At 41.7% G+C, this 22,316-nt stretch overlaps 1 protein-coding gene across 1 annotated transcript in view; it reads left to right on the forward strand.

Annotated features, from left to right (window-relative positions):
- Positions 1-19,983, forward strand: part of Ccdc69 (coiled-coil domain containing 69) — a 43,015-nt gene extending 23,032 nt beyond the window's left edge. The window contains exons 4-9 of the mRNA XM_015492712.2: positions 1,961-2,048; positions 14,333-14,406; positions 15,353-15,454; positions 15,917-16,036; positions 17,029-17,126; positions 17,842-19,983. Of these exons, the coding sequence (XP_015348198.1) occupies positions 1,961-2,048; positions 14,333-14,406; positions 15,353-15,454; positions 15,917-16,036; positions 17,029-17,126; positions 17,842-18,019 (660 nt within the window). The 3' untranslated portion in view covers positions 18,020-19,983. The remainder of the gene's footprint in view (positions 1-1,960; positions 2,049-14,332; positions 14,407-15,352; positions 15,455-15,916; positions 16,037-17,028; positions 17,127-17,841) is intronic.
- The last annotated feature ends 2,333 nt before the right edge of the window (positions 19,984-22,316 follow it).

The following is a 22,316-nucleotide window of genomic DNA, read 5'->3' on the forward strand; positions in this document are numbered from 1 at the left end:
CACCCAACATGGACAGAGACATGTGAGAAGTCAACCTTTTCTTTTCATCAGTTACGACTTCGCCCTGGTTTGTTATGGCAGCATAATTTTTTCTTGGACTGAGACCAAAAGTCAGATATGAAACACACTCCCCAGAATCATTTTACTCCAATTATAACTGCTATGAAAAGTTTAGAGGGTTGTGAATGTACATAATAGAAGCACTTAACCAAGTCTGGGCATCAGACTTTAAAAATTATTTGAAGGGCTGAGGTTGTAGCATAGCGGTAGAGCACTTGCATAGCACATGTGAGGCACTGGGTTCAATCCTCAGCACCATATAAAAATAAATAAATAAAGGTATTGTGTCCATCTACAACTAAAAATATTGTTTAAAAAAATGATGCCAGGCCAAGCACAGTGCCACACACCTATAATCAGGAGGCTAAGACAGGAGGACACAAATTCAAGACCAGCCTCCATAACTTAGTGAGAACCTACCTCAAAATAAAAAAATAAAAAGGGCTGGGGGTGTACCTGGGTTCAATCTCTGGTACCACAAGAAAAAAAAAAAATGGAAATGAAACTTGAAGGATTTCCTAAATAATTACAGGCGTATAATAGTCAACATGTTAAGGTCACAAAATATGAGGAAAGACTGAGGAACAATTCCAGGTTTAAAAAGACTGAAGAGATGTGACAACTCAATGCAACCACAGTCCAGGACTTCCCCTTCCTGGTTCCCATCTGGGCCACTAACCCTTCTCCTCTCTCTGCCTCAGTTTCCTCCTCAGTGGGAAGAGGTAGAGAAAGATCTTAGGATGGAGTATACATAAAGTTTTCTCTAAATCTCTCTACTGCTTATCTTTAATTATACATAGAAAACATGCCATGTACATACAAATCTTCCAAATTCTGAAACTTAAGTCTCTTTTTAAAAGTGGTTCTACATTTATGGACTAATTGCTCCATTAAATTATAAGATGATTTGTTTCTAAGAAATTTCCCTCTGGGCTTCACATTCATCCAGCAGACTCACTGGGGACGACCTCTGTGCAGGAAGGGGACTGCCTCAGGCAGTAGGAGAGGTATAGGGGGATCCAAGTCTGGAGCCTGTCCTGCAGGTGCTCCCTAGTTTGGGTGCAGTGAGCACTTGATTTATGAAAGTGGATTCACTTACATGTCTGTGGGTCTTTGGTTTGTTTTGGTAGAGTAACATCCTTAACCACAAGATTAGTAAGTGTCCCTAGGAATCATCAAGTTGGGTCTCCTCCTGATACACACAGTGAGCTAGTTAATGCCTGAGGGGAAAAGGATCTGGTCCCAAGGCACAGAGGAACTGCAGCAAGGCTGGGACTGGAAGCCCCTTTCAGCTAGGCCTTGCCTCAGGGTGTGTCCATCAGCTGTGCCCTTACAAAAGATAAACTGGAGAACATCTCAAGGACAGGACAGTGAGAATGGCCCAGAGTGTTCAAAGCCTGGAGAAGGGAAGCCTTGAGAACATGGCTATTGTGCTCAGATCTCTGAGGGGCTGCCTGGGCTCAGGAGCAGTCTGGTCCCGTGTAACCCCAGGTCTGGGACCTGATGGCAGAAGGTAGAGGTGACTTGTAACAGTGAGGCCTACCCATGGTCAGAGTATGTGGCCTGGAGAGTGAAGGAGCCCTCGCTTCATTATACCCAAGCTGAGGAAACAGCGAGGAGCTCCCCACATGGAGTAAGGATCAGGATTAGAAGCCTTCCAAGTCCGGTTTTTCCACCTAGATAATTCTCTGGGAATACTTTCTCAGCCCTAAAGAGGGCAAAATCTGCCCTGTCTCCAGCCCCGGAAGTCTTCTGCCTTCTCTGGCCGTCTTTTCCCACCTTTCCAAGGAGGGAGTGGGACTCTGATCACCAGCTCCATACAGCTGCAGGATGTGAGCGGCTCAGAGATGCAGAGTGAACCCGCTGGGTCTCACTCCTGCCCGGGACCCTCTGTCCCCAGGTGGAGAAGGAGCGGACACTAGAGCTTCAGGAGAGGCTGGAAGAGCAGCGAAGAGTCCTGGAAGGAAAACACGAGGAGGCCTTGCAAGGTGAGGATGGAGACGGTCCAGTGGGGAGGTGGCTGGGAGGCAACGCGTGGTCGTGGCCACGCCCACTGCCTTCACCTGGGGCCGCACTGGCCCCCTCTGCTCCTACCTAACAAGCAGTTAGGTTGTGGCAAAGCTGGAGTTTATGGGGTTCTTGGCCCTAAAGAGATAATGGAGTTTTCCTTTGGGGCGTGACTTTTAAAGCCTGGCCTTATGCTTTATGCTTTACTTTGCCTTATTTGAGAGGTTTTTTTTCCTTTCCATTTTAAAAGTGATGCATATTCATTAAAGGAAATTTTAAAAACCTAGGCAAATAGGAGGTTTTTAAAACATCCATGTTACATTTCCACACTGATGACATTTCTTACAATTTATGGTTAGCTTGAGTATTTTTTATAAATAACTCTTCTTATATAACTAAATGTGATCATCACAGAAAATTTAGAATCTATGAATTAAATGTAAAGGTCTTAGAACATAGAGATTAAGCTCTTATTCTCCAGAACCAGGGTGCTGGGTTTGAATCCCAGCCAGGTCTACCACTTACCACCTGTGTAACCTTGAAAAAAAGTACTTCACCTTCCGCACAAGGTCTTTGTGAGAATTAAATGGTTTAATGATAGACACAGAATTTAAATCAGTGCAAGATACTTGGTAAGTACTTATGAGCACTTATTATTTTATTACTAAAAAATTAAAAATTTGATTTTTTTTCCAGAGCTAGCTGTTGTTATCTCTTTGAGACAGATCTCTTTCATTTATTTTGCTGTACAATTTTGCATAGAATATACATATATACACACAGAGACTTGTATATCTGTTTTTTTCTTTCAATTGCATTAGCATCCTGTCGTTAAACTCTTCCATAAGTTTTAATAATTACATAGCATTCCAATTAATTCCCTTATTCACTTAATTGATTCCCTTTATAATATTCAGGTAATTTCCAAATTTTTGCCATTGTTTGTGATAGTAATGATACTTACACAGTGAACCTCATTTTGTAAAATCTTTGTAACCCCCTAGTAGAATTGGAGAGGAAAAGTGTGTGTGTGTGTGTGTGTGTGTGTGTGTGATGTTGGTAAAATAAACATAAGATTTACCATTACTGAATGCCATGCAAGCATCATGCTATCTAGTTCCAGAACATTCTTGTCACCCCAGAAGGGAACCCCACACCCACAAGCCCATTACGTCTTATCCTCCTGCCAGCCTCTGGCAAGCAATTGTCTCCTGTCTCCATGGCCTGGTCCATTCTGGGCACTCTTAAAATGGAATTGTGCAACTTGTAGCCTCTTACATCTGGCTTCTTTCGCTCAGCATGGGGTTTCCAAGGCTCATCCATGTTGCAGCAAGCATCTGCTCCCCATTGCTTTTCAGAGCTGAATGTTACTCCATTGAAAGGACACACCATACTTTGTTCATCCATTCATCAGTTGAAGGACATCTGGGCTGCCTCCACCCTCCAACCACTATAAATAGTGCCCTAGTGCAAGCACCTGCTTGAACGGCTATTCTCAGATCCCTTGGGTGTACACCCAGAAACAGAATTGCTGGGTCGTATGGTATTTCTACACTGAACTTTTTGAGAAACCACCAAACTGTTTTCCACAGTGGCTATACTACTTTTTGTTCCCACCAGCAAGGAGTGGGTTTCAATTGTTCTGTGTCCTTCCCAACATTTGTTATTTTCCATTGCTGACACCCTGATGAATGTGAAGTGGTATCTCATTGTGGCTTTGATTGGCATTTCCATAATGACTAATTTTGTTGGGCATCTTTTCATGTGCTTGTTGGCCATTCATATATCTTCTTGGAATTTTCCATTATTATTGCCATCCTAGGATGTCTGAAGTGGTATCTCATTGTGGTTTTGATTTGCATTTCCCAGAGGGCAATTTCATTGATCATCTTTTCATGTGCTTGTTGGCAATTTGTGTGTCTTCTTTGGAAACAGCTATCGATATTTTGACAATATTAAAATTGACCTTGAAAATGCCATACTGATTTTTTATTTTCATCATCAGTATTTGCATAACATTTCCCCAGAATTAGCTATCCTTTTCTTCTTTTGAGAAAGAGGGGTCCCAATTTTTTGACAAATTTCTTGACTGAGGTCTCCACATTTGATGGTATTAAGGTCAAAAAAATTTTTTATTGGTGCATATTAATTACCTAGAATAGTGGGTTTCATTGTGGCATATTTTATATATAACATAATTTGTTCAATCTTCTTCCTCAGTCCCTCCCCTTTCCTTCCCTTCTCCCTCCCAAATCCCCTTTTTCTCCTTAATGGTCTCCCTTCTATTTTCATGAGATAACTTCTTTTTCTTTCTTTCCCTCCAGCTTTCACATGTGAGAGAAAATATACAACACTTGTCTTTCTGATTCTGACTTATTTTACTTAAGATGATATTCTCTAGTCCCATCCATTTTCCTACAAATGACATGATTTCAAGTCCTTCTTTATGACTGACTAAAACTCTATTTTGTATATATACATTTGGGAATTGAATCCAATACCACTCCCCTACGGCAGAGCTATTTCTCCAGCCCTTTTTATTTTTTAATTTTGAGTCAGAGTCTCACTAAGTCACTGAGGCTGGCCTTGAACTTGCATTCCCCCTGCTTCCAGAGTCCCTAGGAATACAGGCATGTGCCACTACACCTGGCTATATATACATTTTATTTATCCATTGATCTGTTGACTGATACCCAGGCCAATTCCGTACAAGTACACTGCTTTGAGATCTTTTGAATAAATAATGAGGAATGTTTTATCTGAATTATATGGCAGTTGCATTTTTAGTTTTCTGAGGAGCCTACATACTGATTTCCATGTTGGCTGTACTAATTTACATGTACACCAACGGCATATCAGAGCTCCTTTTTCCTGCATTCTCACCAGCATATACTGTTATTTGTATTCTTGATGATTGTCGTTCTGACTAGAATGAGATGGGATCTCAGTATGGTTTTGATGTGCATTTCCCTGGTGGCTAAAGATGTTGAACTTTTTTTCACATATATTTGTTGGCCATTTGTATTTCCTTTTTTTTTTTTTTTTTTTTGAGAAATGTCTCTTTAGTTCATTTGCTCATTTATTGAATGGGTTATTTGTTCTTTGATTTTAGGGTATTTGAGTTCTTTATATATTCTGGATGTTAATCCTCTGTTGGGACAGTACCTAGCAAAGATTATTCTCCCATTCTGTAGGCTCTGTCTTCACAGTGTTAAGCTTTTTCATCTGATGCCATCCTATGTGTTACTTTCTAAGCTTGTAAGAGTCCTTTTGAGAAAGTTGTTGCCTGCATCCATGTGTTAGAATGTTTCTCCTGTGTTTTCTTCTAGCAGTTGAAAAATGTCTGGAAACATACACACACACACAAACACACTTTTTTTCCTGAGACCTAGGCTGGCCTCAAACATATGATCCTCCTTCCTGAGCCTCCTGAGTAACTGGCATTACAGGCGTGCAAACCACCATGCCTGACTAGAATCATTTATATGTAAATTTTACATCATGCTCTTTTCATTTAACATTGTATCAAATGTGTTTCCAAGCATGCTACTACTGAAATGTTTATAAAGCTTCTTCTCAGCAAAGGAAACAATTAATAACTGAGGAGAGAGCCTACAGATTGGGAGAAAATCTTTACCACATGCACCTCTGATAAAGCATTGGTCTCTAGAATATATAAAGAACTCAAAAAAGTTAACACCAAAAAAACAAATAACCCAGTCAATAAATGGGCTAAGGAACTGAATAGATACTTCATAGAAGAAGAAATACAATTGATCAATAAATATATGAAAAAGTGTTCAACATCTCTAGCAATTAGAGAAATACAAATCAAAACTACTCAAAGATTTCATCTCACTCCTGTCAGAACAGCAATCATCAAGAACACAGACAACAATAAATGTTGGCGAGGATGTGGGGAAAAATATACACTCATACATTGCTAGTTGGACTGCAAATTAGTGCAACAACTATGGAAAGCAGTATGGAGATTCCTCAGAAAACTTGGAATGGAACCACCATTTGACCCAGCTATCCCACTCCTTAGTTTATACCCAAAGGATCAGTATACTGTAGTGATGTAGCCACATCAATGTTTTTAGCAGCTCAATTCACAATAGCTAGACTATCAAACCAACCTAGGTGTCCTTCAATAGATGAATGGATAAAAAAAAATGTGGTATATATACTCAATGGAATATTACTCAGCTTTAAAGAAGAGTGAAATTATGGCATTTGCCAGTAAATGGTTAGAATTGGAGAATATTATGCTAAGCGAAATAAGCCAATCTCACAAAACCCAAAGGATGAATGTTTTCTCTAATATACAGATCCTAGTTCACAATAAGGCGGTGGGCACTAGGAAAAAGTAGCACTACCTTAGATTAGGTAGAGAGAAGTGATGGGAGGGGAGGAGAGGGGATGTGGGAATAGGAAAGATAGTAGGATGAAACAGACATTATTACTGTATGTTTATATGTGACTACATGACCAATATGATTCTATAACATGTACACTCAGAAAAATGAAATTATAACCATATATTTATGATATATCAAAATACATAAATGCATTCTATTGTCATGTATAACTACTTAAAACAAATTTAAAAATTAAAAAAAAAGATTAGACCATAGCACTCATGGTTTTGCTTATTTCCTGTGAGTCTGGACATCTAAATTTTAGCTATTATAAATAATACTGCTCTAAATATCTTTTACATAAAGACATGCCTTCATTTCACATTAAATCCTTAGATTTCCCCAAAATCAAGTAACTAGAACAGAAGTCGGAAGAATTTTAAGAATTTTGAAATATATTGCAACATTAGCGCAAAACATCTCAAAATGGGATTGAAGCCCTTTCTTGGGAATTCAAAGCATTTTGTTTCATTACTAACCCGGCGTGAAATAAACTGGGATTGTCACTCAGCTTCCTTGAATCTCAGTTCCATTATTCCCTAAAATTTACTTTCTCTGCCTTATAAGGTTTTATGGGAGAAACTTGTTCTCCAAACATTGCTTTGATATTAGTTTTATGACTATAAATCTGTGGAATAAAAATTTGCCTAGCTGAGCATATGGCACACACCTATAATCCCAGCAACTCAGGAGGCTGAGGCTAGAGGATTATGAGTTCAAAACCAGCCTCAGCAACTTAGCAAGGCCCTAATCAACTCTGTGAGACCCTGTCTGTAGATAAAATATACAAAAGGGCTGGGGATGGGGCTCAGTGATTAAGCACCCCGAGTTCAATCTCTGGTACCCACACACACCCCCCCCCCAAAAAAAAAATAGCCCACTCCAAAACTCAGAGGGAAAGGGATTTCCTGTCTTACATTCTTCCCATCAGTCAGAATTCATTAATAGTTATTTTTTTTAATATTTATTTTTTATGTGTAGATGGACACAACACAATGCCTTTATTTTTATGTGGTGCAGAGGATCGTACCCAGGTCCCAGCCATGCTAGGAGAGTGCTCTACCGCTAAGCCACAATCCCAGCCCCTAATCATTATTTTTAAATGGTTTGGCACATATTAAGTGCTACATAAGTGTATATTAAATGAATAAACAAAAGCATGGCTTGGGGAAGATATGTGGGAATTCATTTATTTGGGGGGAGGCAGAGACTAGTGATTTTCTACATTCAGTGATTCTTTTTTTTCTATTTTTGTAATTATCATACAAGAAATTTGACTTTTTTTGGTGTACAGTTCCATAAATTCTAATGCATATATTGATTCATGAAACCATCATCACAATTAGGATATAAAACAGTTCTATTACCCTGCCCCCAAGCTCTCTGGAACTACCCTTTCATATTCACATCCTCCCTGTCAGCACTGATCTGTTCTCCATCATTAGAGCTTTGTCTTTGGGGAGCTATTGTATAAATGAAATAATACTATATGACTGTTTTCATTGGTTTCTTTTGCCCATCACGATGCCCCTGAGGCTCACTCCAGTTGCTGTGCATTGTAATAATTCTTTATTTTTCTTTGCTGAGTTGTGATCCACTCTTCACACCTTCCCATTGCAGGACACTTGGGTTGTGGCCAGCCTGAGGTGATTAGGAATAGAGCTCTTTTAAACTTTCATGTCCAGGTCGTTGTATGGATGTCAGTATCCATTTCTCTGGGGTAAATACATAGGAGTGGGATTGGTAGTTCATATAGTAAATGTCTGCAGCTTTACAAGAAATGGCTGAGCTGGTTTTCAGAGTGGCCACCAGTTGACACTGCCCACCAGTGAAGGATCAGGTGCACTGTTCCTTCTTGCCAGCCTGTGTTGTTGTCACCGGCTTTTATTTAAGCTGTTGTAATGTTAGTGCAGTGACATCTCATCATGGCCTTAATTTGCATTTTAATAATAATTTTGCTGTCTGCATGTCTTCTTTGGTCAAATGTCTGCCCATGTCTTTTTCCCATGTTGTTAAATTTATTGGTTCTTACTGTTGAATTTTGAGAGACCTCCTTATATTTTGAATGCAAGTTCTTTGTATTTGCAAATATTTTCCCTTACTCTGTAGGGAGCATTATTCTTCTCTCAAAAATGTCTTTCAAAAAGCACAGCTTTCAATTTTGTTAAAGTTCGGTTTTTTATTAGTTTTTCTTTATTTTATTTTTGATGTCATGTCTGTGAACTCTGCTAAAATCCAGGTTAAAAGATTTTTTTTTCTATGTTCCTTCCAAAGTTTTATGGTCTTACATAGATCTATGACCTATAATAAGATCCTGTGCTTTTTCGCATTTAGACCATATTAGCATATAGTGATTGAATTGATTTTCAGATATTTAATTAGTCTTGCATAAATCCCATTTTCATATTGCTGAATTCGATTTGCTAATGTTTTATTGATGATGTCTGCTATATTCATGAGACAGATTTGTGTGTAGTTTCTTATTTTGTCTGTTTGATTTTGGTATCATGATAAAGCTTGCCTCATGGAATGAGTTGGGAAATACTCCCTTGTCTTCTGTTTCTAGAAGAGATTAGATAGAATGTGTTTTTAAAAACATGCAATTTGTGTTATGTTATTTTTAAATGTTTAGTAGAATTTGCCAGTGCTTGGACATTTCTTTTCCAGAATGCACTTAACTACAAATTCAGTTCTTTTAATGATTTCAGGAATGTCCACGTTATATATTTCACCTTGGGTGAGTTTTTAGTAGTTTGTAGCTTTAGAGGAATTGGTATATTTCATCCACGTTGTCAAATTTATGTGCAATAAATTGCCCACAGTATTCCCTTAACATCATTCCAAACGTCTGTTGTATCTGTAGTGATGTCCCCTCTTCTATTCCCAATGTTCATAATTTGTGTTCTTTTTCCTTTGCAGTCTTTCAAAGAAACTCTTTTGGCTTCATTGATATTTTCCCCCTCTTTGTCCATTTTCAATCTCATTGATTTCTGTTTTTATTTCTTTCTGCTAATGTTTAGTTAGCCCTTCTTTTTCTGATATCTTAAGCTAGAAGCTTAGATGATTTATTTGAAACCTCCTTCATGTTTACATTTAATACTATAAATTTCCTTTACATACCGTTTATCCACATCCCACAATCAATATTTTGTATTTTTATCTTTCAAAGTTCAAAACATTTTCTAATTTTTCTTGAGACTTCCTCTTTGGCTCATTGAATATTTAGAAGTACATTTCCAAGTCTGAAGATTTTTCAGGTTCTTGATGTGTTATTGAGTTCCATTTTTTTCCAGTACAGTCAGAGAATAAGAACATTGTTCTTATTTTTTCTACTTTTGTAATTTGTTAAGGTTTATTTTATGATTCAGGATATAGTTTATCTTATGAAGCTGTCATGTGTACTTAAAAAGAAATTATATTCTTCTATGTTTAGGGTGAATATTTTATAAATCAATCAAATAGATTAAGTTCAGTTGATGGTAGCATCCAGTTATATATTCTTGCTGATTTTCTGTCTGTTTTCTACTGGATACTGAGAAATGCTGAAGTCTCTAACTATAATGGTGTATTTGTCTATTACACCTTTCAGTTCTTTGTTTAAAATTAATACAGTTACTACATCTTTATTAGTAAATGCTTCTTTTTCCACTCTTTTAACCTGCCTATGACACGTATTTCACATATTTCCAGTGGGTTTATTTTAATTCTGCTTGGTTTGGCTCTTCAGTGTCCTCCTAAGGCCCATGTGATGAAGGGTTGGTTCCCAGCCCACTGAGCTACTGGGAGGTGGTAGAAACTTTAGGCCTACCAGAAGGAAGTGAGGTCATTGGGGTGTGCCCTGGAAGGGGATATTGGGATCCTGGCCCTTTTTCATGTATTTGCAAATACAAATTTACATCTTGGTACCATGCTTTCCAACCAAATTCTCCTCTACCAGATGCTCCTACCATGACATGCTGTGCCACCACAGGCACAAGGCATTGGGGCAAAGCTACCATGAACTGAAACCTCTGGAACCATGAGTCAAAGTAAACCTTTCTTTCTTTTAGGTTTAATATCTCAGGTATTTTGTAACAGTGATGGAAAGCTTACTAAGATAAGCATAGCACTTTTTTTTTGTTTTTAATCCATTCTGATATTCTCTTTTATTTGGTGTATTTAAACATTTAATGCTTGTAATTAGATCTTTCATTTTAATACTTGTTTTCTGTTTGTTTTCTTTGCTTTTAACCTGTTTCCTCTCCTGCTTCATTTTGGAGTATTTCAGCAACTTTTAGTACAGTATTCCATTTTAATTTATCTATTGCTTTTCTTACTCTGTCTCTTTGTGTGTTTTTTAAGTGATTGTTCTAATGATTACAATACATTTACTTGTCTACTTCAAATTCATATTTTACAACTTTAAATAGTATGTAGAAAACTTACCATCATGAAGTTTCCTCTGTCCTCTCCCTTTTTGTTGTAGTACCCCCTTATCCATGGGAGAGCTATTTCATGACCCCCAGTGATGCCTGAAACTATAGGAAGCATCAACCCTGTATGTACTGGTTTTTTCCTTATGTATATATTTGTGATAACATTTAATTTATAAGTTAGGCACAGTGAGATTAGCAACAATACCTATAAATAAAATAAAACAATTACAAAAATGTACTGTAATAAGAGTTACTTAAAATGTCTGAGTTGTTTGTTTCTGGAATTTTCCATTTAGTATTTTTGAACTGTGGCTGACTACAAGTAACTGAAACCATGAGAAGTGAGACCCTTATAAGGTGGGCCCACTGTTCCTGTCTTGCGCTTTACATCCACAACACCTGGAATACTCCATCACAAAAGCTTATCGTTTTTTGCTTTTAAATCATCAATCATATTTTTTAAAGGCTCAAAAGAAGAGAGTCTATTGTATTGACCCAGGTATTTACCAGTTCTGTTTTTCTGCCTATATTCCTGAAGTTCCAAGTTTCCCTCTGATATCATTTGAAGAATTTCCTTTAGTCATTCTTTTAAAGCAGGTCTATTGGTGATGAATAGCTTTTGTTTTGGTTTTTCCATCTGAGGATGTCTTTATTTCACTTCCTTTTCTGGAGTATATTTTCACTGAATATAGAATTCAGTGAAATTTTTTCATGTTCTTTTATTTCAGCAGTTCTAAAATCTTTCTTTTTCCTTATAGATTCCAAGGTCTTTGTTGTTGTTGTTTGGTTTTTGCTTTTGTTTTTAGTTTGTTTTTTTTTGGGGGGGGGAGGGTTGTTTTGTTTCAGTGCTCGACCCAGGGCCATGCTAGGCTCTAGGCAAGGGCTCTACCACTGAGCTACAACCCAGCCCCTACTTTCCAAGGTTTCTGATAAGAAATCCACATTCATTCAAACTGATGTTCCCTATAAGTAATGGACCATTTTTTGTGGTTCCGTTCCAGATTTACTCTTTGTCACTGGTTTTCAGAAATGTGTATGGATTTCTGTATCTGTGTGTGGGTTTCGCTTGGTTTACTCTGGGGTTCAGTGAGCTGCTTTCATCTGGAAAGGTCTATATTTTGCCAGATTGCTTCTTTCTTCAATAATCTTTCCATATCACACTCTTCTTCTTCGACTCAGGTGATATAAAATGTTAGACATTTTAGGATTATCTTACAGTTTCCTGAGTCTCTGTTCATTTTTTCCAATATTTTTTTTTCCTCTGTGTTGATCAGAAGGGATCATTTCTATTGATCTTTCTTGAAGTACACTGGCTCTTTTTTATATCATCTTCATTCAGTTATTGATTCTCCTCTTTGAGAATGAGTTCTTTCATTTATCACATTTTTTACTCCTAGAATTTTCTTTTGTTTTATTCTTCATCTTCTATTTTTTTCCTAAGAATTTCTTGTTTTCCATTCTTTTCAAGAGTGTATTCACGCTTGCTTCTTGGAGCATTATTATAAGGGCTGTCTTTTTTTTTTTAAAGAGAGAGGAGAGAGGGAGAGAGAGAGAGAGAGAAAGAATTTTTAATATTTATTATTTTTTTTTAGTTATCGGCGGACATAACATCTTTGTATGTGGTGCTGAGGATTGAACCCGGGCCGCACGCATGCCAGGCGAGCGTGCTACCGCTTGAGCCACATCCCCAGCCCATAAGGGCTGTCTTAAAGACTCCGTTAATAATTCTAACATTTATATCATCTCAATATAGGCATCTATGGAATGTCTTGTAGACAAGTTGGTATTTTTCTGTTTTTTAGTATGCTAAACAATTTTGGATTGTATTCTGGACATTTTCAGTATTTGAATACAAGAGATTCTGGATTTTGTTTAAATATGCCAGTTCATTGGTACTTCAAATTCTGATCTTTGGCCTAGTCGGCTATAGCCATTTGCTTTTTTTTTTCCTTTTTGCAGTACTAGAGATTGGACCCAGGGGTGCTATACCACTGGGCTACATCCCCAGCCATTTTATTTTTTATTTTTTTTTATTTTTAGACAGGGTTCTACTAAGTTGCCAAGGCTGGCCTGAAATTTGCAATCCTCCTGCCCCAGCCTCCCAAGCTGCTGGGACAGTGACTCAGTTGTGTGCCCACCATACCCAGCAACCATTTATTTTTCAGAGTCTGCAAATAAGTGCTCCATTCATTCTGTCCAGATTTTATGGCTACATAGTTGGACAGACTGGATGGAATGTGTTTCTTTGATCTTACTTTATCCTGTCTTAATAGGCAACTTAACAAATTAGGTCCATCAATTTAAAAAATTAAGGAATTAGTTCTTATACAACTGGTCTTACCAATTTTTGACAGCTCTATCACATTCATACTACTGATCAAACATTCTTTTTGATGTCGCTACCATCTTCTTTGGCCCCTTGGTTTATATTTGTGAACCCTATTCAACTGTGCATGCCAACTACACTGAGGCCAAGATCCAAAGTTCTTGCAGCAAGCTTGTCTCCTGGTACCATATCAGGCCATGAAAAATGCATAGGACCAATGTTTTGTAAGCTAGGTTAGCCAGATCACAAAGTCATTAAATTATTGCTTGTCAATCAAAGAACAAAGTATTAAACTTCCCATTCCTGTCTTCTCTGTTCTGTTCTTTTTTTTTTTTTCTGGCCATTTACCATTTCTCTGTTGTCTTCTTTCAGCTGAGACAGGTTGGAATTTTTCAAAATGAACTTTATAGGGAAGATGGATGATAAATATAACTGTACCGATTTTGAAAGTGATAACAAATCTAGATCTGTACAACCTTGCCCCACCTGGAAAGCTCTTACCTGTCCTTTTCTATGTGATCCTTGAGTCCGCCCCTGGAGACAACCAAGGCAGGCTTGTTGACCCATTTCACAGTTGAGGCAAAGGACTCTTAGATGTTTGATGTGATTTTCTCAAGGTCTCAGTTTTGAAGAAGCAGAGTAAGGACCAGGTAGACTTCCAGGCCACAAATCCAGTGTATGGGCCATAGCTTTTACTTTGATTGACAGGCAATCATTTAATGACTTTGTGATTTGGCTAACTCAGTTTACAAAGCATTGGCGCTCTGAATTTAACATGACATAGTACAAGGTAGACAAACTTGCTATGAGATCTTTGGATCATAGCCTCAGTGAGGTATGGTTGGCATGCACAGTCTGGTAGAGTTCAAGTCATGAACTAGGATATAATTTGTTTCCATTTCCATGAACTTTTATTAAATACCTATTATATTTCTGGCACAGCTCTCAAGTAAACCTAGAAAGTAGAAGGATGGATCAGGTCATTCCCCATTTCTGGCCCAAATGTGACCCAGGAGATCATTTGCATCTTCCTGACCCTAGGGACTTGCCAGAAGGCTTTGAGGAGAAGTATCTGAGCTTATAGAGATCTTCTTTCCCCACAGTCATCCAGGCCTCATTTGAAAAGGAAAAAGAAGCCCTTACCCACTCCTTCCAGGAGGCCAAAGCTGCCCTTCAGGTGAGAAGGGCTGGGCCATGTTAGTGTATAGTGGGGTTAGGGAAGGACCCAAACCAAAGGCTTCCAGGTATAAGGGAGCCAAAGTGACTATCTTCCATGTGTCCAGGCCCCTTAATGTGGTGACTAGATTCTTAGCTAAAGATGTGATTAGGGTTGTCCTGTTTTTCCAAGGACTGTTGGGAGGATCTTGGCAACTGAATGGACTATGGTTTGAGTAGAGCCCTGGTAAATGCCCAGGGACCTGTGAAATCTTCGAAGAAGACTCTCACTGACTGCTTAGGGAAGATTTCTTAGAGAAAATGAGATCTTTGCTGGAACTTGAAAGATAGGTTAGAATTCTTAAGTAAAGAAAGATAAGAAGTGAGTGTGCCTTACGTAGAATAAAGCAATTTTTTCAAAAAGCACAGAGGAAAAGGGAGAGAGTGTGGAACACCTGAGGAATTGTAGGAAGTACAGGATGCCTGGGGTGTAGAGTTTGGGAGAAAGGCTGAGGCTGAAGAGGAAGGAGAAGGCCAGGAGGTAGGAGCCTGTAAGCCATATAGGAGGCTATTCTATGCTGAAGGCAATGGTCAAAGTCTGGGGGGAAGAAATTCTTGGCAAGGGAAAAACTGGAGACAAGAATGTCCCTTGCGGTTGAAGGAATGATATGATGTGTGGCCACAGGAAAAGCAGAGATCGATAAGGCTGGAAAAACTAATTGAGCCTGGTTTGGATGGGCTTTGAATGCCAGGCTCACTGATCTTTGTCCCAAGGGTTTGTGGAGCCACAAAAGGCTATATAGCAAGAGTTGGGGGTGGGATGTTTCAGGCAGTGGTTGAAGAAGGTTACACCTGCATCATTGTATAGGTTAGGCCAAAGAACCCCAAACTTTTCTTTCTCCGGGGTCTGATGACATCCACTTTCATGAGCCCAACTTTGATCACCTCCTTCCTGCTCCTTTCTCCAGGAGACCGTAGCAGGACTGACCTCACAACTGGAGGTCTTTCAGGCCAAGATGAAGAGGGTAGAAGAGTCCATTCTGAGGCGAAACTATAAGAAACACATTCAGGTAGGTGTAATACACCTGGGGGCCTTTCCTTCTTGATTCTCCAGGGAGATTAGGATTGGACAACAGGACAGGTGAGCCCATCTTCAAGGGCAAGGCTCAGACCTGACATTCTCACTTTCACAAGGGCCTGGAAGCAAGAGGGTCCCCCCTTTCACTGAGGAGCTCAGAGAAAGGCATATGGCTCAGTAAAGGACACAGCTTATGGATCCAGACAGAACCAGGTAGACATAGGAAACCCACCACTTAGCACAGGCAACTCAACCTACTTGAACTACACAAGCCTCAAAGGGTGCTCTTAGAGTCAAATGAGATGAAACATATTGACCCATAACCACAGGCCAAGAGAGGGATGGGACTTACGAAAGTCAATCAGTGAGCCGGTGGCAGGATGGGAAGGAGGGAGGTAGTCCATGCCCTTCTCTACCTGATGGTCTGATGAGGTCATTCTATGTCCCTATCTAGGATTATGGGAGTCCCAGCCAGTTCTGGGAGCAGGAGCTGGAGAGCTTGCACTTTGTCATCGAGATGAAGAATGATCGGATTCATGAGCTAGACAAGAGGCTGATCCTCATGGAAACAGTGGTCTGTGGCTAGGAGATGTAGCCTCAGGCTGCTGTTTGCTGGGCACTTCCTTTGTGAAACAAGTAGGGGAAGCCCAGCCTGGTTCACACCGGCCTTGACCTGCCACCCACAGCTCACATCTTCAGCTGGTCTATGGCCAGTCCAGGCAGGGGCTCTTTGCCATCTGGGTCCTGCATTTTTCTTGGTTACTTAGGTTGCTGTAACTTGGGCAATGCTTTGGGACAGGCAGCCTGCTAATCAGGAGGAGCTAGCACATGTCATAGGCAGGGAGGGATTGAGGGAAGAGGAGAGGCTGAAAGGTCAGGCAGATGTGGGAGGCTAGGATCCACAAGGACAAGGCTGGAGAGCGGAGGGCATTGAGGACACAGGTGGTTCTGTTTCTGGAAGAACAGAGGCCTCAGAAACCTGGGGCTGAGGGGTTAGGAATGCAGCTCAGAGGTAGAGCATTTGCCCAGCATGCACTGGGTTCAATCCCCTGCACAGGAAGAGAGAAAGAGAGGCAGTAGAGGGGAAGGAAGGAAAAGGAAAAGAAACTTGGGGCTGAATCCAAACAGACAGTGCTGTTCCAGAGGAAGTCTCCCTGGCCTCCCCATATCTATACATCCTCAGACCATCTCACATGTTCCCTATAAATTCTGTTGAACCATTCTTATGATAAAACATACAGACTTAATTTTGTTTATATAGATCACGTCCTTCTGACTTTACGAGAACAAAAAAAAAAAATACCCTTTCTTCTATGAACTGATGGAGAAGTGAGATGGGAGTGACTGTACTTTGTTTTTAACATTTTCCTGTAGAAAAATTATAAGTTGTTAGCCATTTGTTAACTCTTTAGCTTTATTTTTGGTGAATTTATTGCTCCATGAAATGTAGCATCTTGTCTAGAATGAATGAGTGTTTTCAGGGACCACCGATAAGAAGGAGGTCATAGTATACACTGGACCATGTGATTTTGGGTAGCTTTCTGAGCCTGTTCTGGTTTGTTACAGAAAGAAAAAAATCTGAAGCTGGAGGAAAAAATCACAACCCTGCAACAGGAATATGAGGACCTCCAAGTTCGAGCCCGGAATCAGGTGGTGGTGTCAAGGTAACTATCCCCCTGCCTCTTCTCCTCCACCCACCCCTTTTGCCAAAATCTCCAGTTGGAAGGGTCTCAGAAGAGCCTAGGGAATGTATTGACAGGTGGGTGCGGGACCTGTCTAGGGAATGCGGCTCCCCTTTTCCATGTGAGTCAGGAAACCCAATGGACCAGCTCTGCTTAGAAACCTAAGTCCCAGTGCCCTGGTCACTATCTGCATGTCCCTGTCTTGGATGAGTAGACTCTATGGGAGAACCCAACATGGGAAACGGGAAATCCAGAGTTGAACAGGCCCACGTGGAATTAATCAATTCTAAGGACTTTGTAAACAAAAGCTCATATCATGTGTCAGACATACCTTGTTGAATACCTTCTATCTTCTGTCATGGGATCCTCATAATGATTCGAAGACCTGAGTCCTATTATTATTATTATTATTCCCATGTATTGAATGAGGAAACTGAAATTCAGTGAGAGTGAAGAACTCATCCAAGATCACATGGCTAGGTTCTGAAGCAGAGATTCAGAGCAACCAGAACTCTCTGCCCGTGAGGACTATGCACTTGGTCAACAGATTGAATTGCCTCTTGCAAATGACAGGGGCTGGGGGGTGTGGCCCTGGAGTGGGCTGGTGGCCTAGCTCAGGAAGGCCTCCCAGAGGGATAGGTTGGTCCCTGCAGCAGCTGCTCCTGGTAGCAACCCTGGGTTCTGTCTGCACCCACAGGCAGCTCTCAGAAGACCTGCTTCTGACCCATGAAGCTCTGGAGAAGGAGTCGCAGGTTCGGCGACAGCTGCAGCAGGAGAAGGAGGAGCTGCTGTACCGGGTCTTTGGGGCTGACGCCTCTTCTACCTTCGCCCTGGCCTCTGTTACCCCCACAGAGGTCTCTTTCCTTGCCACATAAGGGGCAGGGTCTGGGCCCACCATGATGCCTATGGTCATAGCTCCTGCCAAAGACTTTCTGGAAAAGACAACAAGAGCCTACCAGTTCTTTATCCAGGAAGGAAGAAGGGTAGGAGTGAGTTGGAGAGCCTGGGTCTATGCCCAGTGTGCCCTGGGGGGGCTTGGGTCACAAAGATCACCCATGGGGCATTGGAGGCCCCGAGTAGTGCCTCTCCTTGAGTTGGCCCAGGGAACAAGCAAGAAGAAGCCTTTCCTCCCTCTGCCTTCTGTCTGTCTATGTCAGGAAAGTTCTGAGGCTTTTCCCAGGGGCAGCCTGTGCCACTTTGGCCATCTGACAGAGGAGACAACCTCTGGCCCCAGCTCATCAGCTTTGCTGCCAACTCACTGACTTGCCAACTTCACCAGGTGTTCTACTTCTGCCCAGGCCTTCTCTTAGCCTCAGTTTACCCTGCCCCAAGATGATTGCAGTCACTATCAAATGACTGAAGTCACTTAATGTCCAATTCTAGGATTGTCTGATGGTCTGACTAAGGGCTGGGAGTTAGACACATCCTGTGGATCAGGGAAAAAGCCAATGACTGGAAGGGAGTCTCGGAAGGCCCTGAGGGCTAGCAGGACCAGGTTGCCACCCTGGCCAGCCTCACTCCTGGTATCAGACTCTGGTCGGCCCAGGACCAATGGCCAGAACTCCTCCATCTTTGACAGACATGGCTCATCCCCAACCCTCCTGGTCCTTCAGTCTCAGTGCCATTTTACTGGGTCTGAGGACCCTCAACAGGCAGAGATTCAACCTCATCCCTCTACAGATGAGGAAACCAGAAGGGGAGCAGACCTCACAGTCAGGACTGGGACCTCGCCTGTCTGTCTGGGAAGATCAGATCCATGACAGCCTTTCTCCTCCTTCCTCTACCTTCGCCTGCCCTTCCAGGCTTTCCTGCACTCCTCCTTCTGCCACCCCTGATCCAAGACCCCAGGCTTCCATGTGGTCCTCAGCTCCTCCATCAGTAAAGGGGTGGCTGGAGTGACTGACCTCAGCAGGATGACAGCATGTAGATTCTAGTCTTTTCTCAGGAAGCTTCAGGTCAGCTAGAGACTAATAATAACCCCTGCACCGAGCATGTTCATCAGAGTGCTTCCTCACACCCCTCCCTTGCCTGGTGTTCTCCCTCCTTAGCAGGCAGAGCAAACAGAACACAAGAGCCAAAGGATCTTGCCTGAGGCCCCCAGCTCCAGTCACAGACCCTGAACCAGATGGTGGGAAAAGTCAGTCCACATCTTCCATCAGATATTCTGTGGTGGCATCTTCCCCGACCACCTCTTTCATTCCCTTGGATACAATCTCCATCCAATTCCACTCTAGAAATTCAGATGTGTCTGTGTTTCTCCCTTTCCCTTGCTAGCAGGGAAGAGAGTGGGCTCGGGGAGTGTGGAGCTGTTTTCCCAGCCTTGGCAAATCAGGTTCTCTAGGGGCCCTGAGGCCAGCTCTGGAATGACATGCTCATGGAATTTTTCATGCAACTTTTTTCATAGTATGTCCATGTTACACTAATCTGTTGGACATTAATAGGCATGACTGAAAAAGAATCCGCTGCACAGAATATTGGGAAGCTCTAGGTTCAATCAAGTTAAACAAATCTGCACCCTGCAGGACTCTCAATAACTTAAACATGCTAGTGCATTGCAATTCTCCAAGAAGGGGACCAAGTCCCCAGCATCTTCCAAACTTCTTTGATGAAGCTTCTACTCTCCACCGTCACCCCGACCCCCTGAAAGCACTTGAGGCTGCAGAATGCACTTTAGAAAGCATCTTCTGAATCAAGAGGGGCAGGGCTGAGGAAGGGGTACATTGTGGTGAGCGGGGGCTTCCTTTGTGTACCCTGTAGTAGGTGTGAATGGAAATCAACTCTGGTCATACCTTTACCCTGGGGCCAACAAGCTATGGAAACTAAAACATGCAATAAGTTATTTATTTGGTCTCTGTGTTTTTCTGGAAGAGGAAGGAGGTAAATTCTCACTGAGGGCTTCTGCCAGTGGCAGGAATCTTTGAAGACTAAATCCCTGGGCCTGGGTAGCCTACAGATGATTCTGGGATCCTCCTTCAACTACTTACTTGAGCCCCCCCCCACCCCCACTGGTCCTAGCTTTGCCACTCCAGGTGTTTGCTGCTGCCCGCTGTACCTGGCCCTCCCGGCGTACCACATTGGACCACTCACTGACATAGGGGTACAGCTCAGCTGCAGGGGACAAAATGGAAATGTTCACTAGCTACCCCTGGTGCCATTTCTGACTCAGGCACCAGCAAGCCGGTAAGAGACACCGTGTATCTCTTCAGACAAAGGGAAAGTGATTGCTCAAAGCCACACTTGATGACACATGGTAGGTATCAGACCACCTAAAAGGCAGGTTCTCTAAGAAAACCTTTAAGTTTCTCAAGTTCCTAGAGAGGAGCTGAGTTCCCCTTTCCTGCTCAAGAAGCGTTCCAGCCAGGCATAGTGAGGTACATCTATAATCCCAGCAACTCGGGAGGCCGAGGCAAGAAGATGACAAGTTCGAGGCCAGTCTCAGCCACTTAGTGAGGCCTTAAACAACATAACAAGACCTTGACTCAAACTAAAAAATAATAAGGGCTGAAGATATATATATAGTTAAGTGGTAAATCACCTCTGAGTTCAATCCCTGGTACCAAAAAGAAAGGGGGAAAAAAGGAAGAAACAAAAATGTTCCAAAGTTAACATGGGTCACAGCATTTCCTGGTGGGTGTTCCTGGGTCCTCTGGTTCTATAGGGACGTTGTTGGGTGCTACCTCCATAAGGAGGGTAAAGTGCAGACTCCATCATCAGAAATGTTTGGGAAACACTGAGTCAAACAAAGGAAAATTAGAAACAGACCACTGAATCCGCCCTGTGCATGTATTTTGAATCTCCAGTGCCAGTGATACTTCGTAGAGGCGGTGTTTTCTTGAACACATTTTTGGGCAGTGGGGCAGGGTGGGACAGAACTTTGTGGCATGTTATCACCCTGAGGAACATGCTTAGGGAAATGCTCACTTATCAAGCCATGTAGCTCAAAACCACCTCTTCATTTTCCCTTCGTGGGTCTGTTTCTTCCTCTGACAAATTCCTCACCCTTTCTACCTCCTAAGGTCACTGTATGACATCTTAACTGGGACCAATCCTTGGCCTCTCACTGCAGGGAACACAGAGATCAACTCAGAGAGTTCATGATGTACTGGTTCAGACCGCTGAAGATTGGAGTAAGGTGCTGCTGGAGCACTTTACATTAAGGGGGAACTGAACACGCTGACTGGGTTCCACAGGCCTTCCTTTCAGGACTGCTAAAGATGGTGATCTTATGGAAAAGTCACAGCTTACAGAACACCTGGTTTCTCCATCCTGTACTTTGTGTACACTTACACTGGGTTCCAAATCCAGGGCCTTGTGCATGCCAGGCATGTGTTCTACCACTAAGCTATACCCCGGTTCTATTCTAAGTCACCTCTGGCGGGGGGACAGTTCCTCACAGGTTTTTCGGTTCCATTCTTCCCATTTTGATCTATACAAGGTCAGCTCACTGCTCAGGCCTTGTCGATGTCCTCAGAATCTGGAGAATGATTCTTGGGTCCCTTAGAATGGGCCATGCTGCTCCCCTGCATGTTCAGACCACCTTGGTGAGAGAGGTGGGTCTCTGGTCTTGTATGAGGGACATGTGCACCTTTGCTTTTACTGCCATGGGCCAGGAAGGCCTTCCACCTACCTAAACCCATACTTCCAAACTCCTGTTAAATTCCAGCTCTTCCAGAAAGGCTTTTTAAGAATTCTTCAAGTCCTTGGTGTTGGTAGCATACTACTATTTGGCACAGATGTCCTCCAATCACACACACAGCCACAGGACTGAGCACATGCTCCAGCCTCATCTTTGTGTGGTTGGGACCAGCCTGTTCATGCCCTTGAAGATGACTCCCTGACCACTCTATCCTAAGTAGACCCAATCACATCACTCTGCTTTATTGTCACTGTAGCTCTTGGCACTACCTACATGACTAGGTGTGTCTGTCTCCCTCTTCTCCTCCCTGCTTTGAGTATAAGCTTCCAGGTAGCAGAAGCCATAACTCTTTGACTCATCATTATAGTGTCAGCCCCTGGCACAATGTTTAGCATGTGGTGAGTGCTTAGTAATTATTGCATAAATTAACAAAGAAATTATACATTTTTTGGCAGTCAACCAAAAGGTAGCTCAATTTGACAAATGAGGAAACCAAAGCCCAGATAAAGGAAGTGACTTGCCCCATGTCACTCAGG

This window comes from Marmota marmota, unplaced genomic scaffold, assembly GCF_001458135.2.
Source record: "Marmota marmota marmota unplaced genomic scaffold, marMar, whole genome shotgun sequence".
In the NCBI taxonomy this organism is placed as follows: domain Eukaryota; kingdom Metazoa; phylum Chordata; class Mammalia; order Rodentia; family Sciuridae; genus Marmota; species Marmota marmota.